This window comes from Lithobates pipiens, unplaced genomic scaffold (genome assembly GCF_037356315.1).
Source record: "Lithobates pipiens isolate NorthernLeopardFrog02 unplaced genomic scaffold, aLitPip1_a1.2 Scaffold_16, whole genome shotgun sequence".
Classification (NCBI taxonomy): Eukaryota; Metazoa; Chordata; class Amphibia; order Anura; family Ranidae; genus Lithobates; species Lithobates pipiens.
In genome coordinates this window covers 471011581-471036506 of record NW_027507748.1, presented here as the reverse complement: position 1 = coordinate 471036506, position 24926 = coordinate 471011581, and the positions used below count along the sequence as shown (strand labels likewise).

Below are 24926 nucleotides of genomic sequence, written 5' to 3'. Positions count from 1 at the left end.
CCGTGCTTGCAGTGTATATGCTTATGGTAATTCGCTACGCTCAGTATACCAGGAGATGACAACTTGGAAGGTGTTTCCCTAAACAGTGGTGGACCCGCAGGGTTAACACGTATTACCTCCCTAAAATAAACTGCAACAATACCGCATAGACTATCGCAAGTACATGCGACATCTGTACATGCGAAATAATACGTGAGAAAAAGTCGCATAGTTCAAAATGAGGGGATAAATACCTGCTGTCAGGACAAACCTCGTATAGATAGGTGGAGGAAGTATATGAAGTTTGCCTCTATTCCAGGGATAAATGTACCGGCTGACGAGACGTTTATGCTAAATGAGCAACATTGATGAGAAAATCAGTATGCATGCATCAGAGTGCGGATTTAATGGTGTGGGATTGAAAAAGGTTTTTTTTTATCCTCACTTTCTTGCTGTCTCGGATATACACAAGAGCGGACCAGATATTCAGACCTGACTTAAAAAAAAAACCCAAGAGGAGAAGTTATGGCTGGAGGAATAATCGCAAAGAGATTTGCAATGCTACCATAAGTTCTTTTTTTTCTTTTTTCTCTCTTCTTCCTGTTTGTCTTTTTTTTTTTTTCCTTTATCCCTCGCCGTCAGGATATATTGTCTCCGCAACAGGAAATTGAGCAGATTACCTGAATCGCTCGCAATATTGTATATAGTATACAGTAAGAGGAAAAATTGCATGATTTGACTACAGGGTTTTTTTTTATTTTTCTCCTGGTGTATATCAGATCACTACAAATTTTCCTTGAATTCAGGATATCTTACCTTCCCTTTTCAAGGGATTGTTCTGTCCTTAGCGGAGAATAGAGATGAGCTCCTAAATGGCTGGACGGTCCCCCCCCTCCCCTGAGATAAGATATAGATAATCCTTTGCCCTCTATCTGTGAAATTAATCAAGATACTCTATGCAAAGCTGGTTATTGAAAGATAGGAGGCACCAAGCACTTGACAAGTTATCAGGGTGACTCGTCAATCCCAGGATCCATAGGCTTTAACCTAGGGGAGGATCGGCGCGGTTGGAGGAAGAAATTAAGATAAAATATAACGGGGTGCAGTGTATTATTCTGTGAGAAGAAGTTATTGGCAAGGGTCCCCCAAGGGGTTCTGCCAGCGGAACACAGACATAGAGGGGAAAAAGGTTGAGAATCCCTAAGTAAAATTGGGGAGCAAAGAGGTAATCTGGACGATCAGTTTCATAGAAGGAAAGTCGCTGGAGGAAGCGACTCCATCGATAAACTAAGATTCAAGGGAAAGAGCTATCGGGGTGTTTAGGATCCACATAATCTGGAGATAGATTGAATCATGAGTAAGTCAGCAAATAAGATGGCAAAAGGTGGAGCCGCTCGGAACATAAAAGATAAGAGTCTTGATACGTCAATCCAACAATATATGACACAAGGAGCAAGCCCCAAAGAAGTTGGACTGGATAAAAGACAATTAACCATATCAGAGTACAAGAAGGGATCGGGCAAGCATAAGGGTGGTGGAACACAACATACCAGTGAGGACACAATAATGGAAAGTGACTGGGAGAGCAGCAAAACGGAAGAAATAAGGACAGAAGACCTTCCACCCTCAAAAGGAGAAATGGCGGAGATGCTCTCAAAATTAGAAAATGCAATTAAAATGGACATCAGGGGGCTCCGAGAAGACCTAGGCGGTTTGCTGGAGAGAGTAGAAGCGACAGAAAATCGTGTAGATCTCCAAGCCATAGAACTAAACAAAATTAAAGATCAACTAAGAATACTCCAACAAACACAAAGGAATACGCTGTATAAACTGGAAGACCAGGAAAATAGAAGTAGAAGGAAAAATTTGAAATTGCGCTCAATCCCGGAAACAAAAGGCGAAGACCTAAGAGCAATACTAAATAGCATTCTTGCCCCTTGTTGGGGAAATGAGATGGGAGCTCTACCAAGGATTGATAGAATTCATAGAATTGGTAAAACAAGAATTAGAGATATGGATAGACCAAGAGACATAATAGTGCGGTTCACATTTTTTGATGAAAAAGAAGTAATATGGAAAAAGTTAAGGGGAAAAACCCCACATGTACATGAAGGAAGAGAAATACAGATATTCCCGGATATGGCACCCGAGACGCTCCTAAGGAAAAGACATCTGAAACCTCTACTAGATGAACTGCAAGCTCAGAACATTAAATACAGATGGGGTTTTCCTGCTTGCTTAATAGGGAACAAAGACGGTAAATCAGCGAAGCTGGTTTTCCCGGAAGATCTGGAAGATTTTTGTGAGAAACTGGAAATACGCCCGCCTATACTCCCCGGGTGGCAGATGGAGTAATGGGCTCACTATAGGGGGAAAAATGGGTTCAGGGAAGGGACGGGAGGGAAAAGGGGAAGGAAATAAGGAAAATATAAATGTAAACAAGAATGTGGGATTTAATACCTCCCGTCTTATGGGGAGAGGCGGGAGAGGCGCAGGTGGAAAAGCCCCAAACCCTCTTAACAAATAGATTAGGAGATGGTAGGGGTTTGTACGACCATTAACCTAACAAAGGCCGCTAATAGGCCAGGGGAGTGGGGGGGGGGGGAGGCAAGGAGGGAGGTGGGTAGGGGCTGCAAAGAAGGGCAGGAGGGAGGGGTGGATAGGGGAGGTTTGGAAGGTATAAGGGGGGGAAAGGGAAGTAAAGTGGAAAGCGGGGTGGGGGAGGGAAGGAAAAAATAAATAAATAAATAAAAATGTGGACCACCTTAGTAAACAAGATAAAAAGTACCTATGTAGGGTAGAGAAACGTAGGACAAATAGATGGGCAATAGTAAAATAGATGGTTTGAAATTTATGTCCTACAATGTGAAGGGCTTGAACACCCCAATAAAAAGACATACGATTTTAGCAGAACTGAAGCGCTATGAGGCCGACGTTATATCTCTACAGGAGACTCATATCTCCCTCGCATCAAACATTAGATTATATTCCAATAACTACCCGGTCTGGTTCTATAGCGACACTATTTCAGCCAGAAGTAGAGGGGTAGCGATAGGGTTCTCCAAAAGAATAAGGTTTCAGTTAAAGGAAAAAATGTGTGATGCAGAGGGAAGATATTTGTTCCTAAAGGGTACATTAGAGGAATTGGAGTGTACTTTAGTAAATATTTATGCTCCTAATAGTAACCCAATTAGTTTCTTAAATAAGATATTATATAAACTTATGGACTTTAAAGCAGGTTATGTAATTGTGATGGGAGATTTGAACTTCGGCCTCAACCCGGAAGTAGATAGTTCTTCGGAGGTTAAAAAGATGAGAAGCTCAGCACACAAAAATATAGTTTCAAAGCTATATAACAACCAATTAGTGGATGTATGGAGAGCAAAGAATCCGCTGTCACGTGATTATTCCTTTTATTCATCAGTCCATGGGACGTATTCACGCATAGACTACATATTTTTAGATCATAGGCTACTGGAATATGTGATGGATTCAGGGATAGAAGTGATGACTCTTTCAGACCACGCCCCGGTAAAACTATCCCTAAACATCTCAAGGATAGGGAGGAACTTCTCTGGATGGCGGTTGAATGAAGAGCTACTGCTTAGGGAGGAGGATAGGATAAAAATCGCGAGTGAGATCGATCAATATTTTACATTTAATGATACTGAGGGAATTAAAAGAAACATGTTGTGGGATGCACATAAGGCCTATATAAGGGGAATACTGATATCTTTACAAGCTAAAAAGAAAAGAACGAGAGCCGAAAAAATTAATAAATTAATGAGAGAGATACATTGTTTAGAACAAGACCATAAAAAAAAAAGTCTGCCCCAAAAAGACCTGGTATTTAAAAAGTTATTAACGGTAAGGATGGAGCTGAAGGACCTTTTGGACCAGGAAGCTGCGAAGGCATTTAAAGGGTTGGCCAAGGAACAATATCTATGGGGAGATAAATCAAGTAAGTTTTTAGCCAGAATGTTAAAAAAGAAAAAAGGGAAAAATTTTATTGGGGAAATTAAGAATAAAAATGGAAAAGTGCTCTATACTACCAAAGATATAGCAGAAACTTTCAGACTATACTTTGAACAGATATTTGCAGACAGCAATAAAAAGGTCAAACACGGAGATAAAGAGCAGAAGATCAGGGAATTTCTGGGGAAAACTACTCTGACTAAAATCACCCCCACGGAAAGGGATATACTTGAAAGGCCAATTTCGGAAGATGAAATAGTAAGAGCACTATTAAAATCAGCACCAGGAAAATCCCCGGGACCAGACGGTTTCACAACATTATATTACAAAACATTCAGAGAGGCCCTTGTTCCCCAATTGTGTCGGTATATGAACGGCCTAGGAGAAGAATATAGAATAAGTAATGAAGATTTAAGGGCTACAATTACTCTAATACAGAAGGAGGGCAAAGATCCTACACAGTGTACCAGCTACAGGCCGATTTCGCTGTTAAACGCGGATACAAAGCTTTATGCTAAAATACTAGCAGAGCGAATGAAGGGGTCAATGACTTCACTGGTTCACCCAGACCAGACGGGCTTCATAGGGGGACGAGAGGGAAAGGATAACGGAATAAAGACACTCCTCCTGCTTCAAAGGATGCGACAGGGTGGAACCCCCAGTCTGCTTCTGTCGTTGGACGCACAGAAAGCCTTCGACAGAGTAGACTGGGGGTTTCTGTTTAAGACATTAGAGGAGATGGGGCTAGGATCTAAGATGTTACAGAGGATAAAGGTACTGTACGAGCACCCAAAGACATGTATAAAAGTTAATGGGTATGTGTCGGAACCTTTTGAAATGGAGAGGGGTACAAGGCAGGGCTGTCCGCTTTCACCCCTCCTGTTTGTGCTCTCCTTAGAGCCACTCCTGGCAGCAATAAGAGAGGATCCTGGGATAGAAGGGGTGAAAGTGGAAAAAGTTGAATATAAATACTCCGCGTTTGCGGACGATATCTTAATATACCTGAATAACCCAAAGACATCGATGCCTAAATTATTTAAGCTACTTGACCAATACGGGGAGGTCTCAAATTTTAAAATAAATAGGTCAAAATCGGAGACAATGAATATTAACATGAACAAGCGAGAGGCACAAAAGGTACAACAAAATTGGAAACTACCGTGGAAGAGTGAGCTTAAGTATTTGGGGATAAAATTAGCAAAAACAGAGAGAAAAATGTACCGTTGTAATTATATCCCGTTACTGGACGAGATACAGGCAGAATGTAAAAGGTGTAGCTATAGGGCATTATCATGGCTGGGAAGAATAAACTCATTAAAGATGATAATATTTCCTAAGATCTTATACAGGTTTCAGATGCTCCCTATTTCTCTGCCTAATGTTTACTTGTCAAAATTAAAATCTATACTAATGAAATTCGTCTGGAAAAATAAAAAAGCTAGGGTGGCCCAAGCGACACTTCGACAACCAAAGAACAGGGGTGGAATAGCAGTGCCAGATGCGCAGACTTATTATGAAGCTGTTGTAGTGTCTAGAGTGAGTGAATGGAGTATAAGAGATAATGTAGAGAAAAGATGGGTGAGATTGGAACACGATTTATGTAGAACAAAATTAGATAAGCAAATTTGGAATCCTCCATTTGAGAGAAGGGTATTTTTGGAAGGGAATAATATTACACAAAACACATTGCGGATTTGGGATAAGATATATAGGCAATTTAATGGAAAATACAATTCACCACTTATAGCATTAAAGAATAATAATTTTTTCTTACCAGGGTGTCAGGAAATAGGAGGAAATTGGGTTAGAGAGGAGGTAAAATTAAAAGATGTAATGAAAGGGGAGAGATTAGCACCATATCACGAGTTGGCACAAAAAAAAGAGATGATGATAATTGATGAGTGGAGGTACGCTCAGCTTTCAAGTTTTATCAAAAAACTCCCTGTACGGGATAGAAAAGCGGAAGATCTGACCCCTTTGGAACAACTATGTACATTAAAGACATCAAAGAAAATTGTTTCGAGATGGTACAGAACGTTGCTAGAGGGAGTAGAGCTGGGGGTACCTGCGTACATCAAAAAATGGGAGAGGGAATTAGGATCACAACCAGAAAACACAATAGTAAGGAAAATATTTAAATTAGTGCATGGCTCAGCGGTAGACGCTAGAACGGCGGAAATGAGCGCTAAATGTTTGATGAGATGGTACTATATCCCAGAGAGGAAAAGCAAATTTCAGCAGGATGGTGCCAGGGAATGTTGGAGAGGATGTAGAGAGGTGGGCACGATGGCACATTTGTGGTGGAGTTGTCCAAAAATAAAATCCTATTGGAACCAAATTATAGCCCACATTAAAGAGATTACAGGCAAAGAGGTGAAGGCTGACCCCTGGGTAGTGCTATTCCATGGGACAAGAACTGGGCTCAGACAATATAAGGAATCGGTGATCCCCCATTTGCTGAATGCAGGTAAAAAATTAATACCGAAGAAATGGCAAGAGAAGGAAGCCCCGTCAATGTGGGAATGGGTGGATTCGGTAGAAAAGACCTACAAAATGGAATGTCTGAGAAGTAGCTGGGAAGAGCAGACTATTACCCCAATTATAGGGAAGTGGAAGAGCTGGGTAGACTTTAGGAAGAAATGGCTCATCTTAGAGGGGTTGAGGAAGCCCTAAATAGGCACAGTCAAGACACTACAAGGTACTAACTAGATAGAAATTAAAGTACGTATGGAAAAAATAGGAAAAGGTGGTCCACAGATAGGCAGGAGGGGGGGGGGGGGGGTGGGGGTCAGGGGAAAAGAGGAGGAAGAAAATGGGAATGTGTGACAGAGAGGGATTAAAAGTTTAATATGAAAAATAGTAAGTCTGGTACTAACACTCCCAATAATAAAAAAAAAAAAAAAAAAAAACCACTATGATGTGATTGTTGGAAGGGACGCTGAGCTGAAAGCTGAGGTGGTCCCATAGCAATTAAATTGATTTACACTGAGTGGAAAAAAAAAAAAAAAAAAAAAGAAAGCCTGAAGGCGGTGCTTGGTTTTCGGGGCCCCGTACGCGGCTAGGCTCCCAAAAAGTCCCACATATGTGGTATCCCCGTACTCAGGAGAAGCAGCAGAATTTATTTTGGGGTGTCATTTCACATATGCCCATAGCATGTGTGAGCAATATATCATTTAGTGACAACTTTGTGTAAAAAAAAAAAATTTTTTTTTGTCATTATTCAATCGCTTGAGGCAAAAAAATAAAATATTCAATGGGCTCAACATGCCACTTATCAATTTCCTTAGGGTGTCTACTTTCCAAAATGGGGTCATTTGGGGGGGTTTTGTACTGCCCTGCCATTTTAGCACCTCAAGAAATGAGATAGGCAGTCGTAAACTAAAAGCTGCGTAAATTCCAGAAAACGTACCTTAGTTTGTAGATGTGACAACTTTTGCGCAAACCAATAAATATACAATTATTGACTTTTTTTTTACCAAAGACATGTGGCTGAATACATTTTGGCCTAAATGTATGACTAAAATTGAGTTTATTGGATTTTTCTAATAACAAAAAGTAGAAAATATAATTTTTTTTCAAAATTTGCGGTCTTTTTACGTTTATATCGCAAAAAATAAAAATCGCAGAGGCAATCAAATACCATCAAAAGAAAGCTCTATTTGTGGGAAGAAAAGGACGCAAATTTTGTTTGGGTACAACATTGCATGACCGCGCAATTACCAGTTAAAGCAGCGCAGTGCCAAATTGTAAAAAGACCTCTGGTCATTTACCAGCAAAATGGTCCGGTCTGAAAGTGGTTAAGCAACTGGACCTTTTATAGTTTATCAGTACTTGTATACACTAATGGTTGTATTTTAGTAAACTTTTTGCACTCCCAAAACCTTCTCAGATTTTATAGATATTCAATAATCAATGCATTATTATCATGAACATGATTAATATACTACAAGAACACTGTTTGTGTGTAAAAATTATATATATATATATATATATATATATATATATATATATATATATATATATATATTATATACACAGTACATTTACTTTTTTGGCTGTAACATGACATAAAGGGGTGTGAATACTTTTTCATGGCACTGTAAATGATAGAGACAGAATATAAACCAAAAAATGAGAAAAAAAACATGTATTTTAATCGATAGAGGCAGAATACCAACCAAAAATCCATAAAAAACACATGATACAATTGTTATAAAATGAGTTGCAGTTCAGTGAGTAAAATTAAGTATTTGATCCCCTACCAACCAACAATAATTCTGGCTCCCACAGACTGCCTACAGTATGTAGCACCCTCTACCTTAGGTAGGTGCTAGAGTAGTGGGTTTGTTTTGTACTGTCAGCGCAGGTAAATTTAGGCAGGCCTATGCTGTGAGCTAGGCCTATTGGTTTTGATCTGGGGCAGGGTTTAGTATAGTAGCAGGTGACTGGCATGTGCTTCAGCTCTTTGGCGCCTCCTCTGGTTTTCTGAAGGTCCTGGAAAAGAGGCAGGGCGGAGAGCTGGAGTGAAATGAAGTGTATGTGGAAGCCCTGACCAATCCCCAACTAGGATTGGCAGGGGGCAGTCCTTCTATATATGCCCATGGTCAGCCTGCCGTGGGGGGAGTTCTCGGGTGGAAGAACTGAATGATGGAGTGTTAGACTGTTGTGGTCTGAGGGAACCCCCTTTCTGGGGTGGGGGTAATCTCAGCCCTGGAGCTTGGGAGCTTGGAGGGAGCCTCTCACTACACGGCCATTGAAAGGTTTCCTGGAACAGGAGCAGGAAGAGGACAGTTGGGAGCACTGCCAGGAAAGTCATTCAGGAGGGATCCAAGCCGGGGTTGGTGAGTGAGATTCACCGTGTTTGGAAAAATAAAAATACTGACTATGACCCTAAGAACACCATCTCAACAGTCAAGCACGGAGGTAGAAACATTCTGCTTTGGGGCTGTTTCTCTGCTAAATGTACAGGCCGACTTTTCCACATTGAGGAGCCAGTGGACAAGGCCATGTATTGTAAAATCTTGGGTGAGAACCTTCTTCTCTCAGACAGAACACTGAAGATGGGTTGTGGATGGGTCTTCCAGCATAACAATGACCCAAAACATGTCACCAAGTCAAGAAAGGAGTGGCTCAAGAAGAAGCACATTAAGGTTAATGGAGTGGTCTGGTCAGTCTCCAGACCTTAATCCTATAGAAACTTTATGGAGAGAGCTGAAACTTTGAGTTGCCAAGCGTCGGCCATGAAACATTAAGAATTTAGAGAAGATCTGTAAAGAGTGGACCAAAATCGCCCCTGAGATGTGTGCAAACCTGGTAACCAACTACAAGAAATGTCTTACCTCTGTGTTTGCCAACAAGGGTTTCTTCACCAAGTACTAAATCATGTTTTGCTTGGGGATCAAATACTTATTTTACTCACTGAACTGCAACTCAGTTTATAACAATTGTATCGTGTTTTTTTTCTGGCTTTTTGGTTGACATTCTGCCTCTATTGATTAAAATACACTTATGATACAAAAAATTGAAGGGTCTATAATTTTTTAAGTAGGAAAATTTAAAAAAATCAGCAGGGCATAAAATAATTATTTTTCCCCCGGTATATATGAGGAGTTGAAAACAGGAAGTGCTTCCCCTTACAGTTGTGTATGTTCTGAATAATAGATCAAATTGCAGCCTATTAAAATACAGTACAAAATTAGCATGGTAGTACAGAAAGCACACATCTGTACTATCATGCCAATTTTGTACTATATTTTAATTTGAGTATGTTTCTCCAAGATAGAATTACTGAAGCTCCTGAAGAAGGGACATTTCAGGTCACAAAACATGTAGAGCGAGCAATTCTTTGGACTTTTCTTGGGCTTTTCATCGCATATTCCGATCATGTGTATGCCCCTTAGGACCTTTTACATCTAAAATTCTGACGGGCCTAGAAAGAGAACACATTCTACATTTTTCCAGCAGAACCAATTCCTATCGGGAAAACCACTCATCTGTATGCTGTTCTGACGTACCAAAAATGATGCATGTTCCGAAGCAAGTACGAGACGGAAGCTATTGGCTACTGGCTATTGAACTTCCTTTTTCTAGTCCCGTTGTATGTGTTATACGTCACCGTGTTCTGGATGGTCAGACTTTGGTGTGACCGTGTGTATGCAAGACAGCTTGAGTGGAATTCCGTTGGAATTCTGTCGGAGAAACCTCCAGAGTTTATTCCGACGGAAAAAACGCTTGTGTGTACACGGCATTATTGTTACCTCTAGGATCAAACCACTGTGTCCCATATTACTTCATTACAAAAATTTTGTGTTGTATATGTATGTATTGTAAGTGAATTATTAAAATTTGTATATTTTTATATGTGCCTACAAAGCCCATTATTCCTTTATTCAGTAGTTGTAAATTAGGGTTGTTTATAGTTGGCTGAGGGTTAACACGGGTTTAAACTGTTGTACATTTTATCTAAAAAGGTTCTTTTTACCTGATGTCATATATAACTTTGGTCAACTGTCAACTTTTGATGGGGGTATGGCAGCAGGTGGGAAGGGAAAGAGATAAGCTTTGTTGTGGATTTTAAGACACATCTCTTGCCCAAGGTCCTCAAGTCATTAAAAGAAAAATTGGATTGAGAAGCAATAAAACAGAGTGAAAATAGCACACCCACAGCAATCACTAAAAACACAAGATCACACTCCACACAACAACCTTGCCTCAAAGCAGATCACTGCCTATACAACAGGTAAAATAAGTATTGACCATGCCACCATTTTTCTAAAGGTACTATTGACATGAAATTGTCATCACATGTCGGTTACAGCCCATGCAATCCACACATGCAAAAAAACTAAGGTCAGAAAATAAGTTATGTGTAATAAAATAGAAGGTCACAGGTAAAAAGTATTGAACACATGAAGAAAGGGAGGTGCAAGAAGGTATGGAAAGCCAAGACACCATCTGAAATATATCAGTAATTAGAAAACAATCCTGCCCCTTGTCAGTGCAAATTAATATCAGCTAGTTCAGTCTCAACTGATGGCCTATGAAAGGTGTCTCATTACCAAGGTGTCACACAAGAAACATCAGATGATGGGTAAAAGCAAAGAGCCCTCTCAAGATCGATGCAACCTTGTTATTGCAAAACATACTGATGGCATTGGTTACAGAAGGATTTCTAAACTTCTGATTGTTCCAGTGAGCACTGTTGAGGCCATAATCTGGAAGTGGAAAGAACATAATTTCACCATAAACCAGCCACGACCAGGTGCTCCTCACAAGATTTCTGATAGAAGAGTGAAAAGAATTATCAAAAGAGTTGTCCCAGAGCCAAGAACCATTTTTGTGGAGAGCTTCAGAAAGACCTGGATATAGCAGGTGCAATTGTTTCAAAGAAAACAATAAGTAATGCACTCAACTGCCCTGGCCTGTATGCATGCTCACCTCGTAAGACTCCATTGCTGAAGAAAAAGCATGTTGAAGCTCATTTAAAGCTTGCTGCACAACATTTAGCCTGTGAAATACTGGGAGAATATAGTCTGTTCAGATAAGACCAAAATTTAACTCTTTGGATGTCATAATGTACACCATGTTTGAAGGTCAAATGGCACTGCACATCACCCCAAATACACCCCCATACCAACAGTAAAGTTTGGAGATGGGAACATCATGATGTGGGGCTGTTTTTCAGCATACTGTACTAGCAAACTTCATATCATTGAAAGAAGGATGAATGGAAAAATGCACCAAGATATTCCTAATAAAAATCTGCTGCCATCTACCAGGATGATGAAGATGAAATGAGGGAGAACATTTCAGCAGGACAATCATCCCAAAAACAAAGAAAAGGAAACTCTCAATTGGTTTCAAAGAAAGGAAATAAAGCTGCTAGAATGGTCCAGCCAATCATCTGGCTTTAATCCAATAGAAAATCTATGGAAAGAACTAAAGTTGTTCAGAGTTCATAGAAGAGGCCCATGGAACCTTCAAGATTTAAAGACTGTGAGGAAGAATGGGTCAAAATTACACCTGATCAATGCATGTGACTAGTTTCTCCATACAGGAGGTGTCTTGAAGCTGTCATTACCAACAAAGGATTTTGTACCAAGTATGAAATACATTTCAGTTAGCATGTTCAATACTTTCTCCCTGTGTCATTCTATTTTATTAAAAATAACTTAGTTTCTGGACTTATTTGTTTTGGTTTCTTGGTATGTATGAATTGCATGGGTTGTAACCGACATGTAGTGAAAATTGCATGTTTAGAAATATATTTACCTAGAAAAATGGTGACATGTTCAATACTTATTTTACCCGCTGTATATCATTTCCTCTTTAAATTGTTTTCCTTCCAAAAAAATGTGTCAAGTGGAGAGCATCACATAATGGGTCGGAAACGCGTCTATCCACTATAGGCATTTACAAAGAGTTGAAAATGTATTTCCTATCAACACTGTGAACTTAGCCTAACTATGATGCTCCTGGCATGCCTGTTGCAGCCAGGTCCATAACTCAGAAAGTACTGAAGTGAGAGATGGCCAAGCATCTAGTTTTATCAGACAGTGCCCAACAGTGGCAGCCTGCATATTTCTCTTTCTTAGTCAGAAAGTGACAGAACACCCTTGATGATTTGCACCTAAATAGAAGGGGGTCTGCTGTGCTCGGGAGAGGTTTATGGGAAGGCTGGAGGAGTATTTAAACTAGGATTGAGAGGCAGCGTGAACTAGAATTCAATCCGGCATACAGGTCAGTTAGGTGACAGACCTTAATAGAGGGTGGAATGAAGAAAGATGGGGGGAGGGTTGAGAGGTGATAAGAAGGTTACCATTTTACAAACAACCTTTAGAAATGATAATAATATTTGTACTACTAAAATGATATGCAAAACACAAGAAAAAAATGAGTTAAAGTGTTTGCTCACCAATGCCAGAAGTCTGCCAAGCAAAATAGGAGAGTTGGAAGCTTAGTAGTACGAAGACAACTATGATTTATTTGGTATTGCTATTGGTTTTATTTGGTATTGCTGAATCTTGGCTTCATTGACTGGGCTATTAATATTCCTGGCTATGCTCTCTTGGGGAGACAGTAAAACGTAAAGGTGGCGGTGTCAGTCTCTGAGAAGTGATCTCAAAGTGAGTGTGAAAGAGGACCTACAGTAGTTGATGGAGAGTGTGATGAAGCTATCATTTGAGTTTGTTATAGGCCATCCAGTGTTAATGCGTTGGAGACACAGCTTCTTGCACAGATAGAAAGGGCTGCAAGGTCTGGGACAGTGATAATAATGGGGGGCATTTTAACTACCATGATATTGACTGGAGTAATGACACTGCAGGCACATTTAAAGACCAAAAATATATAAATCTATTACAGGACAATTTTATAGTCCAGTTCATAGAGGTCCCAACTAGAAATGATAGGTTGTAGATTAGGAGGTTATCTGTTTTTTTTTTTTTTTGTTTTTTTTTGTATTTTAATGTATGTTGTATGACTAAGATCTGCTGATCTTACCCCTGTGAGGGCTAATGTTGTTTGTGTTACCTACCAAGAAAACCAATAAAAAAGAAAAAAAAAGAAATTATGCTCTGCTGGACCTGGTAATATCAAACCATGCAGAACGTATTACTAATGTTCATATGAAGGAACATCTGGGTAACAGTGACCATGACATGATTTCATTTAATGTTCACTGTAAACAACAAAAATGGAAAGATAAGGGGAAAAAATATAAATAATAAGAAAAGTGCTTTTAAAAAAATAAATATGAAGGAACACTATCATCATTTAAATGTTAACAATGAATATAACAGAATATATATAAAGAAAATCAAGGCAGCAAAAGTTCAGAAACGAACAACAGATTGCAAAAGAGAGTAATACAAACCCCAAAAAATTATTCAAATACATTAGGGCTCCATGCACACATTTTTTTTTAAAGCTCCTAGAAGCTGTTATTAGCATTTTTCTGCTCCTAGAAGCTAATAGTTTTATCGTATATATCTCCATGCACACTACTTTAAGCTATTAGCGTTTTTTGAGCTTCAGCGTCTAGGAGCAGAAAAACTTTTTTTTTTTTTTCCAGCAGAACAAAAATGCTAAATGCTCCAAAATGCTAAAAGCTCCTTAAAGCTACTAAAACTCTACCAAAAGCCAGCACAAAAATGCTATTATAAGCATTTTTCATTCGCAATTTATCATTGGGGTGTTATCCATTGCGCATTTGATCCTTGTTTAAGGATCCATATCGGAGGGTAAGAGACAGTGTGCTTGGGTGTCAGTGAGCCTTTGAGGCATGCATACCACTGTAGCAAATAGAGGTGCACCGAAATTTCAGCTGCCTAAAATGAATAGGCTGAAACCAGTTTTTTTATTCGGCCGATAGCAAAAAATTGCCGATACCGAAAGGGGGCGGGGTCCACCCAAGGTACCCCCCATTGCGGGAGTGTCACCCTGGCATGCCCCAGTCCTCCACTCCCTCCTCCTCCCCTCCCTCCTTGCCGCGATCTCCGTGTGTCATGGAGCTGAATTGTCCAGGCCATAGTAACAATATCCTGCCTTCTGTGATAGACGACACATTGAATCAGTGCGATGTGATCATAGGAGGCTGCACATTATTACTGCGGCCTGAGCAATTCAAACCCTGTTCACACGGAGATCACCACTCTGATCCGGGCACAGACAGGCTGCATATGATGGACATTGGCGAGGCTGTTGGGCACAGGCATACTGTATATAATGGGCACTGGTGTGGCTGTTGGGCACAGGCATACTGCATATGTTGGGCACAGGCAGGCTGCATATGATGGACACTGGTGAAGCTGTTGGGCACAGGCAGGCTGCATATGATGGGCACTGGTGAGGCTGTTGGGCACAGGCAGGCTGCATATGACGGGCACAGGTGAGGCTGCTGGGCACAGGCGGGCTGCATTTGATGGACACTGGTGAGGCATTGATCTCTTGTATCATGTCTGCAGTCTCTGACCATCTCCTGTATCATATCTGCTAGAGGTGCAGAGAATGTAAATTTTGCTAAGATTGCAGACATGATACAAGAGTTGGTAAGAGACTGAGGACATGATACAATAGATGGTAAGAGACTGAGGACATGATACAATAGATGGTAAGAGACTGAGGACATGATACAAGAGATGGTAAGAGACTGAGGACTTGATACAAGAGATGGTTAGAGACTGCAGACTCCATTTTTCTTGACCTTTCTTGCACTAAAGGTACCAATAATGGCAAATAATAAATTCATATTAATTTAAATTGATATTAAAAGTTGGATATACTACAATTATATATAAAAATTGAAATATTTTTTAAAAACTGTCATTTTTGGTATCGGTTTCGGTTTTCAGCCTAGTGCATCCTTTATTTTTGGTATCGTTTCATAATTTCCATTCGGTGCACCCCTAGTAGCAAACACCTATTTTGCACATCTATATGGACTTTTGTCACCTTGGACTTTATTTTAGTTTAGCACTACACTATTACGAGCCTTTTGTGGATATACTGTAGTATACTTAGATTTTGCAAAAGTGTTTGCCACATACAGCTAATGTGTACGGTAAAGTCTACAGGCTTGGAAAGATCAGTTTGTAAATGGATAGAAAACTCAAACTGGCTAAAAGACCATACTCAAAGAGTAGAGGTTAGCAATTTATACTCTGAATTGTCTAGGATTGTTGTTGGTGGTGTACCCCAAGGTTTAGTGTTGGGACCCTTAATGGGAGTCTGGGATTAAGAGTACCATTTCAGTCTTTGCTGATGACACCAAGCTATGTAGTGGAAAAACATCCCTACAGGATGTCTCCAACTTACAAGCCGACCTCAATGCACTGTTTACTTGGGCAACTATGTGGCAAATGAGGTTTAATGTTGTTAAAAGTAAAGTTATGCACCTGGGAGCTAAAAACCTACATGCATCTTACATACTAACAGCTGGGAAAATCAATGGTGGGGAAAGGATCTGGGTGTTTTGGTAGATTGTAAGCTTAATAATAGCATGCAATGCCAAGCTGCAGTTTCCAAGGTGAGCAAAATCCTTTCTTGTATTAAGAGAACTACAGTATGGACTGCAGAGAGAGAGATCATTTTGCCCCTGTACAAATCATTAATAAGACGTCATCTGGAATATGTAGTTACATTTGGGGCACCAGTTCACAAAAAGGATATCGGGGGAACTGGAGAAAGTGCAGAGAAGGGCAAACAAACTGATAAGAGGCATGGAGGAACTCCGCTATGAGGAAAAATTTGCTAAACTGAATTTATTCTCTCTTGAGATGAGGAGATTAAGGGGGTTTATGATCAACATATACAAATACATAAGTGGTCCATATAGTGAACTTGGTGTAATTCACTTTAAGGTCATCAGAGAGGACAAGGGAGCACACTTTACGTCTGTTGAAAACGAGATTTAATCTCCAAATACGAAATGGCTTCTTCACAGTAAGAGCTGTGAAAATGTGGAATAGACTCCCTCAAGAGCTGGTTGTAGCCACCTCAGTAGATTGTTTTTAACCACTTGCTTACTGGGCACTTAAACCCCCCTCAGTCCCAGACCAATTTTCAGCTTTCAGCGCTGATGCACTTTGAATGACAATTGCGTGGGCATACAACACTGTACCCAAATTTTTATCATTTTTTTTCCCACAAATAGAGCTTTCTTTTGGTGGTATTTAATTACAGCTCGGAGTTTTATTTTTTGCTAAACAAACAAAAAAAGATGCAAAAAAAAAAAATCATGTTTAATAGTTTGTTATAAAATTTTGCAAATGGGTCATTTTTCTCCTTCATTGAAGTGCGCTGATGAGGCGGCACTGATAGGCTGCACTGGTGGGCACTGATGGGCTGCATTGGTGGGCACTGATAGGCTGCACTGGTGGGCACTGATAGGCATAGTTAAGGCGGCACTAATAGGCACAGATAAGGCGGCACCGATGGGCACAGATAAGGCGGCACTGATGGGCAAAGATGGGCACAGATAAGGTGACACGGATGGGTGGCACAGATGGGTGGCACGGATGGGTGGCACGGATGGGCACTGATAGGTACCACTGATAGATGGGACTGATGGGCACTGATAGGTGGCACTGATAGGTGGCTCTGATAGGTGGCACTGCTGGGCACTGATGGGCGGCACTGCTGGGCACTGGTAGATGACACTGATGGGCACGGATATGTGGCACTGGGGTGCAGCACCTTTGTTGAGGCAGATTGTGGGCACTGCTGGGTGGCACTATGGGCACTGCTGGGTGGCACTGACGGGGGCACTTACTTTTTATTAATGTGGCACTGGCAGGGGGCAGGTGGGCACTAGCAGGGCTGGCCATGATCGGGACTAATGTCCCGATCACGGCCGCGGTTGACCGGCTTTTTTTTTTCTCCTCGCGCTGACAGCGCGAGGAGGAATAATAGCCGATTACCGGCTCCGTTATATCACATGATCAGCTGTCATTGGCTGACAGCTGATCACGTGATAAGGGGTCGGATCGACCCCTTGCACGGATCGGTGATCAGGCGAGTCTCATAGACTCGCCGATCACAGATCGCGCCGCGCGCGCCCCTAAGGGGGCGCGCAGGCCGCTCGTGTACGGGGCGACGTCAATAGACGTAGTCCCGGAAAAGGAGATCCGCGCTGTAGCCGTCATTTGGCTATAGCGCGGATCTCAAGTGGTTAAAAACAAAGGCTGGATTCTTTCCTAGATATACATAATAAAACTGGATACTAATATTTATAGGTAAAATCCAGGGAATATCTGCGGGCCTCTTGAAGGATCAGGAAGGAATTGTTTTCCCCCGATGAAGCAAATTGGATCATGCTTTATTGGGGTTACATAGTTAGTCAGGTTGAAAAAAGACACAAGCCCATCTAGTTCAACCAAAAATGTAAATAAAAAAAATGCAATCCCATTTACACAATCCTTCACCCACAGATGATCTAAAGGAAGGTCAAAAACCCCAGCAAAGCATGATCCAATTTGCTACAGTGGAGGGAAAAAAATCCTTTCTGATCCCCAGAGAGACAATCGGATTTTCCCTGGATTAACGTTGCCTATATAGGTCAGTACCCAGTTATATTATGTACATTTAGGAAAGAATCCAGGCCTTTTTTTAAAGCAATATACTGAGTTGGCCAGAACCACCTCTGGAGGGAGTCTATTCCACATTTTCACAGCTCTTACTGTGAAGATACTTTTCCGTTTTATTGCCTTCCTCCGGATCAACTGTGAGTATAGGATTGTGTATATAGGATTATATAATTTTTTTTTCCTTTCTATTGGTTGAACTGGATGAACTTTTTTGGCTTTGGTCTTTTTTTCAACCAGATTAACTGGTTGATTTCCTGCTTGAGAAACAAGGCAATCTTAACATTTATGAGTAGCCTTAGTGCAATCACAATGGTCATGTTGTAGACATTCACGTACTTACAATGAATCAAAGCATTTCACAGTAAGAGAGACTTTGGGGTGTTTTCTATGGATATAGAGCAAATGCATCAGATAATGGTAATAAATAAAAACTATAATGGTTTTATTAGTAAAGTTTCTAAGTTAATATTTACATAATTTTTCTCATTGTATGTATTTTATATTTTACAACCATTTAAAACAAGGTGCTTCCATGATAGAGTACTGTAACAAAATCCTAGCACGTTTACTAAATCAGCAATATTAACACAATAATATTTTGCGACATGTATAGAATGGCGGGACTTGTAAAGCACAGGATAGCACTTCCCATGTACTCATTGCTTCACAGGACCCTAGTTAGTATAAAGCTGGTCATACAGTGGGTATAGAAAAGAATCATCCCCCTTTAAATCAATCACATTTTGTTGCTTTGCAGCCTGAAGTGAAGACAGGCACAGTTTTTGTTTTATCCAGCTGTATTAACTAGTGCAACTTATAACACCCAAGTGTCAGAACAAAAGAACCCCAAAAAAAGCAAACAGAATCACTGAGTTGGAAAAAGGATCACCCTCTTTATGTCAGTATTTTGTTTGACCAGACTAGATGAGACTAAAAATAAATTATTTGCCCTCAACACCAAACTATATGTCTGCAGAAATCCAATACAGCTCACCATCCAAATGACACCATTCCTTTAGCAAAGCATGGAGGTGGTAATATCCTGTTATGGGGGTGTTTCTCTGCAGCAGGGAATGGAGCACTTGTCAGCATAGAAGGAAAAATGGGTGGAACAAAATACCATCAAATTCTTGAGGAAAATGTGCTGACTTCTGCCAGAAAGTTGTCAATAGAAGGTTGACTTTCCAACATGACAACGACCTAAAGCGCACAACAAAAATTATCACACGGTGCTTGAAGAAGAAAAAGGTGAATGTTCTTGCATGGCTTAGGCCAAACTAAATCCCCATACACACGGCAGAATGTTGGAAGACATTTGCCTGTTCAAAAAAACAACCGACATTCTTTGTGTATGTCTGTCTGTCCAACAGAAGCCAGCCATTTTGCCAACTTCTGTCAGATGTGCATTCTGGTAAACTAGCATCAGACCTCTCAGCCAATGGTAGAGGGCACTGATCAGAGTGTTCTGGCAGGAAGGGGGGTGGGTGTCTCCCTGTCAGAACACAACAGCTCGGAGGGGGAGATCGCTGACCTGACCTCGAATGGTTAGTACAGCGGCCCTGACCCGAGTTGACACTTTTTTTTTTTCAGGCAATCCTCTGGATTGCCTGAAAAAAAAACTGTAGGGTGTAGCTGGCTTTAAAGCACATTGAAAATCTGTGGAATGACTTGAAGACTGCAGTCCACAAACGGTCACCATCAAATGTAACTGATTTTGAGCAGTTCTGCAAAGAAGGGTGGCCAAATATTGTAAAGTCTAGATGTGCAAAGTTAATAAAAACATCTCCCAACATACTAAAGGCTGTAACTAATGCAAAGGGTGGTCCAACAAAGTACTGACATAAGGGGGTGATCCCTTTTCCAACTCAGTGATTCTGTTTTTATGTTTTGTTTTTTGCTTTCTGACATTTTGATGTTATATCTTTCACTTGGATGCTATAAGTTGCACTGAGTAAATACAGCTGGATAAAACAAAAACTTAATTTCAGGCTGAAAAGCAATACAATTTGATTATTTTATAGGGGGGATTCTTTTCTATACCCATTGTATTTAGTACAATTTTATTGTTCAATTTCCTTTAGATTAACCTTCAACTATGTAGTACAAGGGCTGGCCTGGTTGCATACAAATTGAAAGTGTTTAGGATTGACCTCATATAATGTAGTTTTGGTAAATCTAAAGAAAAATTGTACAAGGAAATGATATAATGTATCGCCAGCCTTAGTGCACACAGCCACCATGTTGGTTGTATTTAGCAACAGAATTATGTTACACAGACCATGGCAAAATCTTTCTGTGGAAGAAAAAGTATAGCAGTTATATATTCAAAAGCTGTGTTAGGCTCATTACAATATCATTTTTTAACATGGTGCAATTTATTTATTAATTTTTTTAATGATCAAAAATCAGAACAGGGTGCATAGGTCATTTTCCTAACTTAAGCAAAATTTAAATTGCATGTGCCACCAGGAGAATTGTCCTTGAAGGAGCTCGCTACTGTACAGAGTCTTGAGAAACACACCCACACTGCTCCAGGAAGTGTTTAAAAACCCACAGAGGTCAGCTGACACACTATGGAATGCTGAGGAAGTCACATGACAGCGTCTTCATCACAGGGAAAGTCCTTGTGGCCTAGTCCTTGGGGCACCAGGCAGGTTTATGCTGAGCAGGTTTCTGGTTTCAGTCATTTATGGTATGTGCTGGTTCAACTATAGTGTTAAATTCAATATACAGTAATTTCCTTAAATAGAAATGAAAATTGATCATACCTGTTTCCTCATTCATTTTGATGTTACTGAAGATAGTATCTACTATTTGTTAACCTTAATCTTCAAAGCTGTAAAAAATGTAAATGACCATTTTAGCTTTTTTGCTATTTTAAAGTAAAATGCAACCCATATGATATTAGTAGAATTAAATGCCTGCTGGGAGATTGATTTTGTCTACCATTTAAGGTTTATATACTCATACATGTATAATGCAAAAAAATAATCAAGCTGCTTAGGAAATATAAATATAATTTCATTTTTTCAAAAGTCGTTGCTTTGCCAACGTTCCAAGACTCAGTGATTAATTCTGGAGAGACATTAGCATGTCAAAAAGCAAGGAGCCTATGTCTTCACTGATAGCAGTTTTTAGATCATCTTCTCAGAATATGATTATAGGGCCTTTACATTTTTCAGTATGTTATTCAGAATTAGTAATGCTTAATAATAATAATAATAATACTAAATACAAGTAATATTAAAAAAACACATAAGTGAAACCTTAATATAAAAAGGAACAAACACATACATTCTTTATGTTATTACTCTTTTATAGGAGATGTAAGGGCCCATTCAGCATAGTCTCCACTGCTAAATGTTTAATTTGCTATGTTAGTTAAGGTTCACAGTCAATCACCTGCTTCTTCTTGTCATGATTATGTGATCTGCAAAAAGTGACCTCTATTAAAAGCTTTACAGAACCGAGACATATTCAGCTAGTGAGTTATTGCTAAGTAGCATGACAATGACATTACCTTGTATTTGGACCACTTGAAGCCACGGGGTGTCAGGATAATAAAAACATTCCTTGTCGAAAAACACTTTGGATATTGGCCTTGGCTATTCCCTCCAGAGGCAGCGTACTCTTAGTGTAAGTTACACACTGGTAATGTCACTGTGATGTTCTCCGTACAAGGGCAAGGCTTATGAATCCTGATACTGACAGCTGTGCCTTGGACACAAACATCCTATCAGAACATTCCAGAAAAAGGCTGCAAGTGAAGTTGTGCTCAAGACAGCTTATATGGACTAGAGCTCAGAGGGAAAGAAAAGTAAACCAGTATCCCTGTATGTGTACCTGCTGCATTTTAATGAAACAGATATCTTATGACACTGATTTCTTAATGCAGGCTTTATTAAAGGATAGGAACAGAGATGAAGTGAACAGGGTTTAACCACTTCAATACAGGGCATTTATACAGCTTCCTTACCAGACCAATTTTTAGCTTTCAGCGCTCTCACACTTTGAATGCCAGTTACTCAGTCAACACTGTACCCAAACAAAATTTTTATCATTTTTTTCAGACAAATAGAGCTTTCTTTTGGTGGTATTTAATCACCGCTGGGTTTTTTATTTTTTGGACATAAGTGAAAAAAGGGTGAAAATTTTGAAAAAAATTTTTAGTTTCTATGATAACATTTTGTAAATAAGTCATTTTTGTTCATAAATTTGGGCATACATTTATACGGCTACATCTCTTTGGTAAAAATAAACCAAATTAGTGGATATTATTTAGTCTCTTTGAAAGTTATAGAGTCTACAAGCTATGGTGCAAATCATTGAAAATTGATCACATCTGATCACACCTGATGTACTGACGGCCTATTTCATTTCTTGAGGCTCTGAAATAGCAGGAAAGTACACATACCCCCCCCCCCCCCAAATGACCCCTTTTTGAAAAGTAGACAGTCCAAGGTATTTATTAAGAGGCATGGTGAGTTTTTTGAAGTTGTAATTTTTTCCCACAATTCTTGGGAAAAATAAGAATTTTTTTTTTGTTTTTACAAAATTGTCATAATAACAAGTTATTTCTCATACACAGCATATGCATACTTCCAATTATACCCCCAAATACATTCTGCAACTCTTCCAGAGTATGGCAATACCACATGTGTGGGACTTTTACACAGGCTGGCCACACAGAGAGGTCCAATATGCAGGGAGCACCGTAAGGGGTTCTAGGAGCATAAATGACACCTCTAATTTCCTAATGACCTATTACATTTGTGAAGGTCCTGGAGCACCAGGAAAGTAGAATTACCCACAAAATGAACCCATTTTGGAAAGCAGACACCCCCCCAATGTATATTCTATGAGGCATAATGAGTCTTTTGAACAATAACATTTTTTCCACAAGTCTTCGGAAAACGTGGAAAGAAAATGAAAACATATTTCTTTTTACACAAAGTGGTCAGTTTATAAGATATTTCTAACTCAAAGCATGTACATAGCAAAAATTACACCCCAAAATACATTCTGCTACTCATCCTGAGTATGGCGATAGCACATGTGTGTGACTTTTACACAGCGTGTCCACATACAGAGGCCCAACATGCAGGTAGTGCAGTCAGGTGTTCTAGGAGCATAAATGACACCTCTAATTTCCTAATGACCTATTACATTTGTGAAGGCCCTGGAGCACCAGAACAATGGAATTACCCCATTTTGGAAAACAAACACCCCAAAGTATATTCTATGAAGCATTATGAGTCTTTTGAATGGTTAATTTTTTTACACAAGTCTTCAGAAAACGTGGAAAGAAAATTAAAATCTTTTTTTTTACACAAAGTTGTCCATTTATAAGATATTTCTAACACATAGCATGTATATAACAAAAATTACACCCCAAAACACATTCTGCTACTCCTCCTGAGCATTGCGATACCACATGTGTGAGACTTTTACAAAGCCTGGCCATATACAGAGGTCTAACATGGAAGTGGTACCTTCAGGAATCTAGGAGCATAAATTACACATCTCATTTCGTTCCTACCTATCACACTTTTGAAGGACCTGGAGCACCAGGACAATGGAATTACCCACAAAATGACCCCATTTTGTAAAGCAAACACCCCAATGTGTATTCTATGAGGCATGGGCTGCAAATAGGTACTCGGGTACTCTGACGGGCTGGTGACAGGTACTCTGTTACTCCAACGGGCTGGTGACAGGTACTCAGGTACTCCGACGAGCTGGTGACAGGTACTCGGGTACTCCGACTGGCTGGTGACAGGTACTCTGTTACTCCAATGGGCTGGTGACAGGTACTCCGTTACTCCGACGGGCTGGTGCCAGGTACTCGGGTACTCCGACGGGCTGGTGACAGGTACTCGGGTACTCCGACGGGCTGGTGACAGGCATTCGGGTGCTCAGATGAACTGTGACAGGTACTCAGGTGCTCAGATGAACTGTGACAGGTACTCAGATGGGCTGTGACAAGTACTCAGGTACTCGGGTACTCAGACGGGCTGTGACAGGTACTCAGGTACTCAGATGGGTTGTGACAGGTACTCGGGTACTCAGATGGGCTGTGACAGGTACTCGGGTACTCAGATGGGCTGGAACAGGTACTCAGGTACTCAGATGGGCTGGGACAGGTACTCAGGTACTCGGGTAATCAGATGGGCTGACAGGTACTCAGGTACTCAGATGGGCTGGGACAGGTACTCGGGTACTCAGATGGGCTGACAGGTACTCAGGTACTCGGGTACTCAAATGGGCTGACAGGTACTCAGGTACTCAGATGGGATGACAGGTACTCAAGTACTCGGGTACTCAGATGGGCTGGGACAGGTACTCGGGTACTCAGATGGGCTGGGACAGGTACTCAGGTACTCGGTGTGACGAACGCTGGTGTCAGATCCCTGCCCTCCTCGCTAACTGGCGACAAAGGACCGGCCAACCTTACACCCCGCTGTCACTTACGTAACAATGCCACACTCAGCTGCACCCAGCACAAAGATTTTCCAGCTTGCGGGACCACAATCTAGGTGCGGGCAGCCTGAGAGCGATTGTCACCGGGCTAATTACACAATTAACCCTTTAACTGCCACCACCCCCGTTTATAAGACAGAGCCGGGGGGACTCGTAATTTTAGCAATACCAATTATAAGTTTAGAATAAGCGCCTGCAACACACACTGCCACCACAGACAGGTCTGCTCAGTGCCTTACTCTACCACAGTAGCGCCCTTTTAAGAGACAGGTTCGTTTATAGTTTGCATCAAGAGCTTTAAAGACAAGGTTAACACTTTTCAACATAAGGATTTATTATGAAAAGGTCAAGGTTGGTGCGAATAAAACATTTACAGAAAAAGGATGTTTCAAAAAATAAAGACAATAT

At 40.4% G+C, this 24926-nt stretch overlaps 1 protein-coding gene across 3 annotated transcripts in view; it reads right to left on the bottom strand.

The window, feature by feature from the left end:
- Positions 1–21725, bottom strand: part of LOC143983356 (protein-lysine methyltransferase METTL21E-like) — a 45204-nt gene extending 23479 nt beyond the window's left edge. Inside the window, exons 1-3 of one of the 3 annotated variants that reach the window (XM_077482930.1) lie at positions 21559–21725; positions 21333–21468; positions 20807–20874 (exon numbers count right to left, since the gene is read on the bottom strand). In XM_077482930.1, coding sequence (XP_077339056.1) covers positions 20807–20822 — 16 coding nt within the window. In that variant the 5' untranslated portion in view covers positions 20823–20874; positions 21333–21468; positions 21559–21725. Of the gene's footprint in view, positions 1–18378; positions 18424–20806; positions 20875–21332; positions 21469–21558 lie in introns of all 3 variants that reach the window. The other 2 variants (XM_077482931.1, XM_077482929.1) reach the window with 2 other exon arrangements.
- Between the last annotated feature and the right edge of the window lie 3201 nt (positions 21726–24926).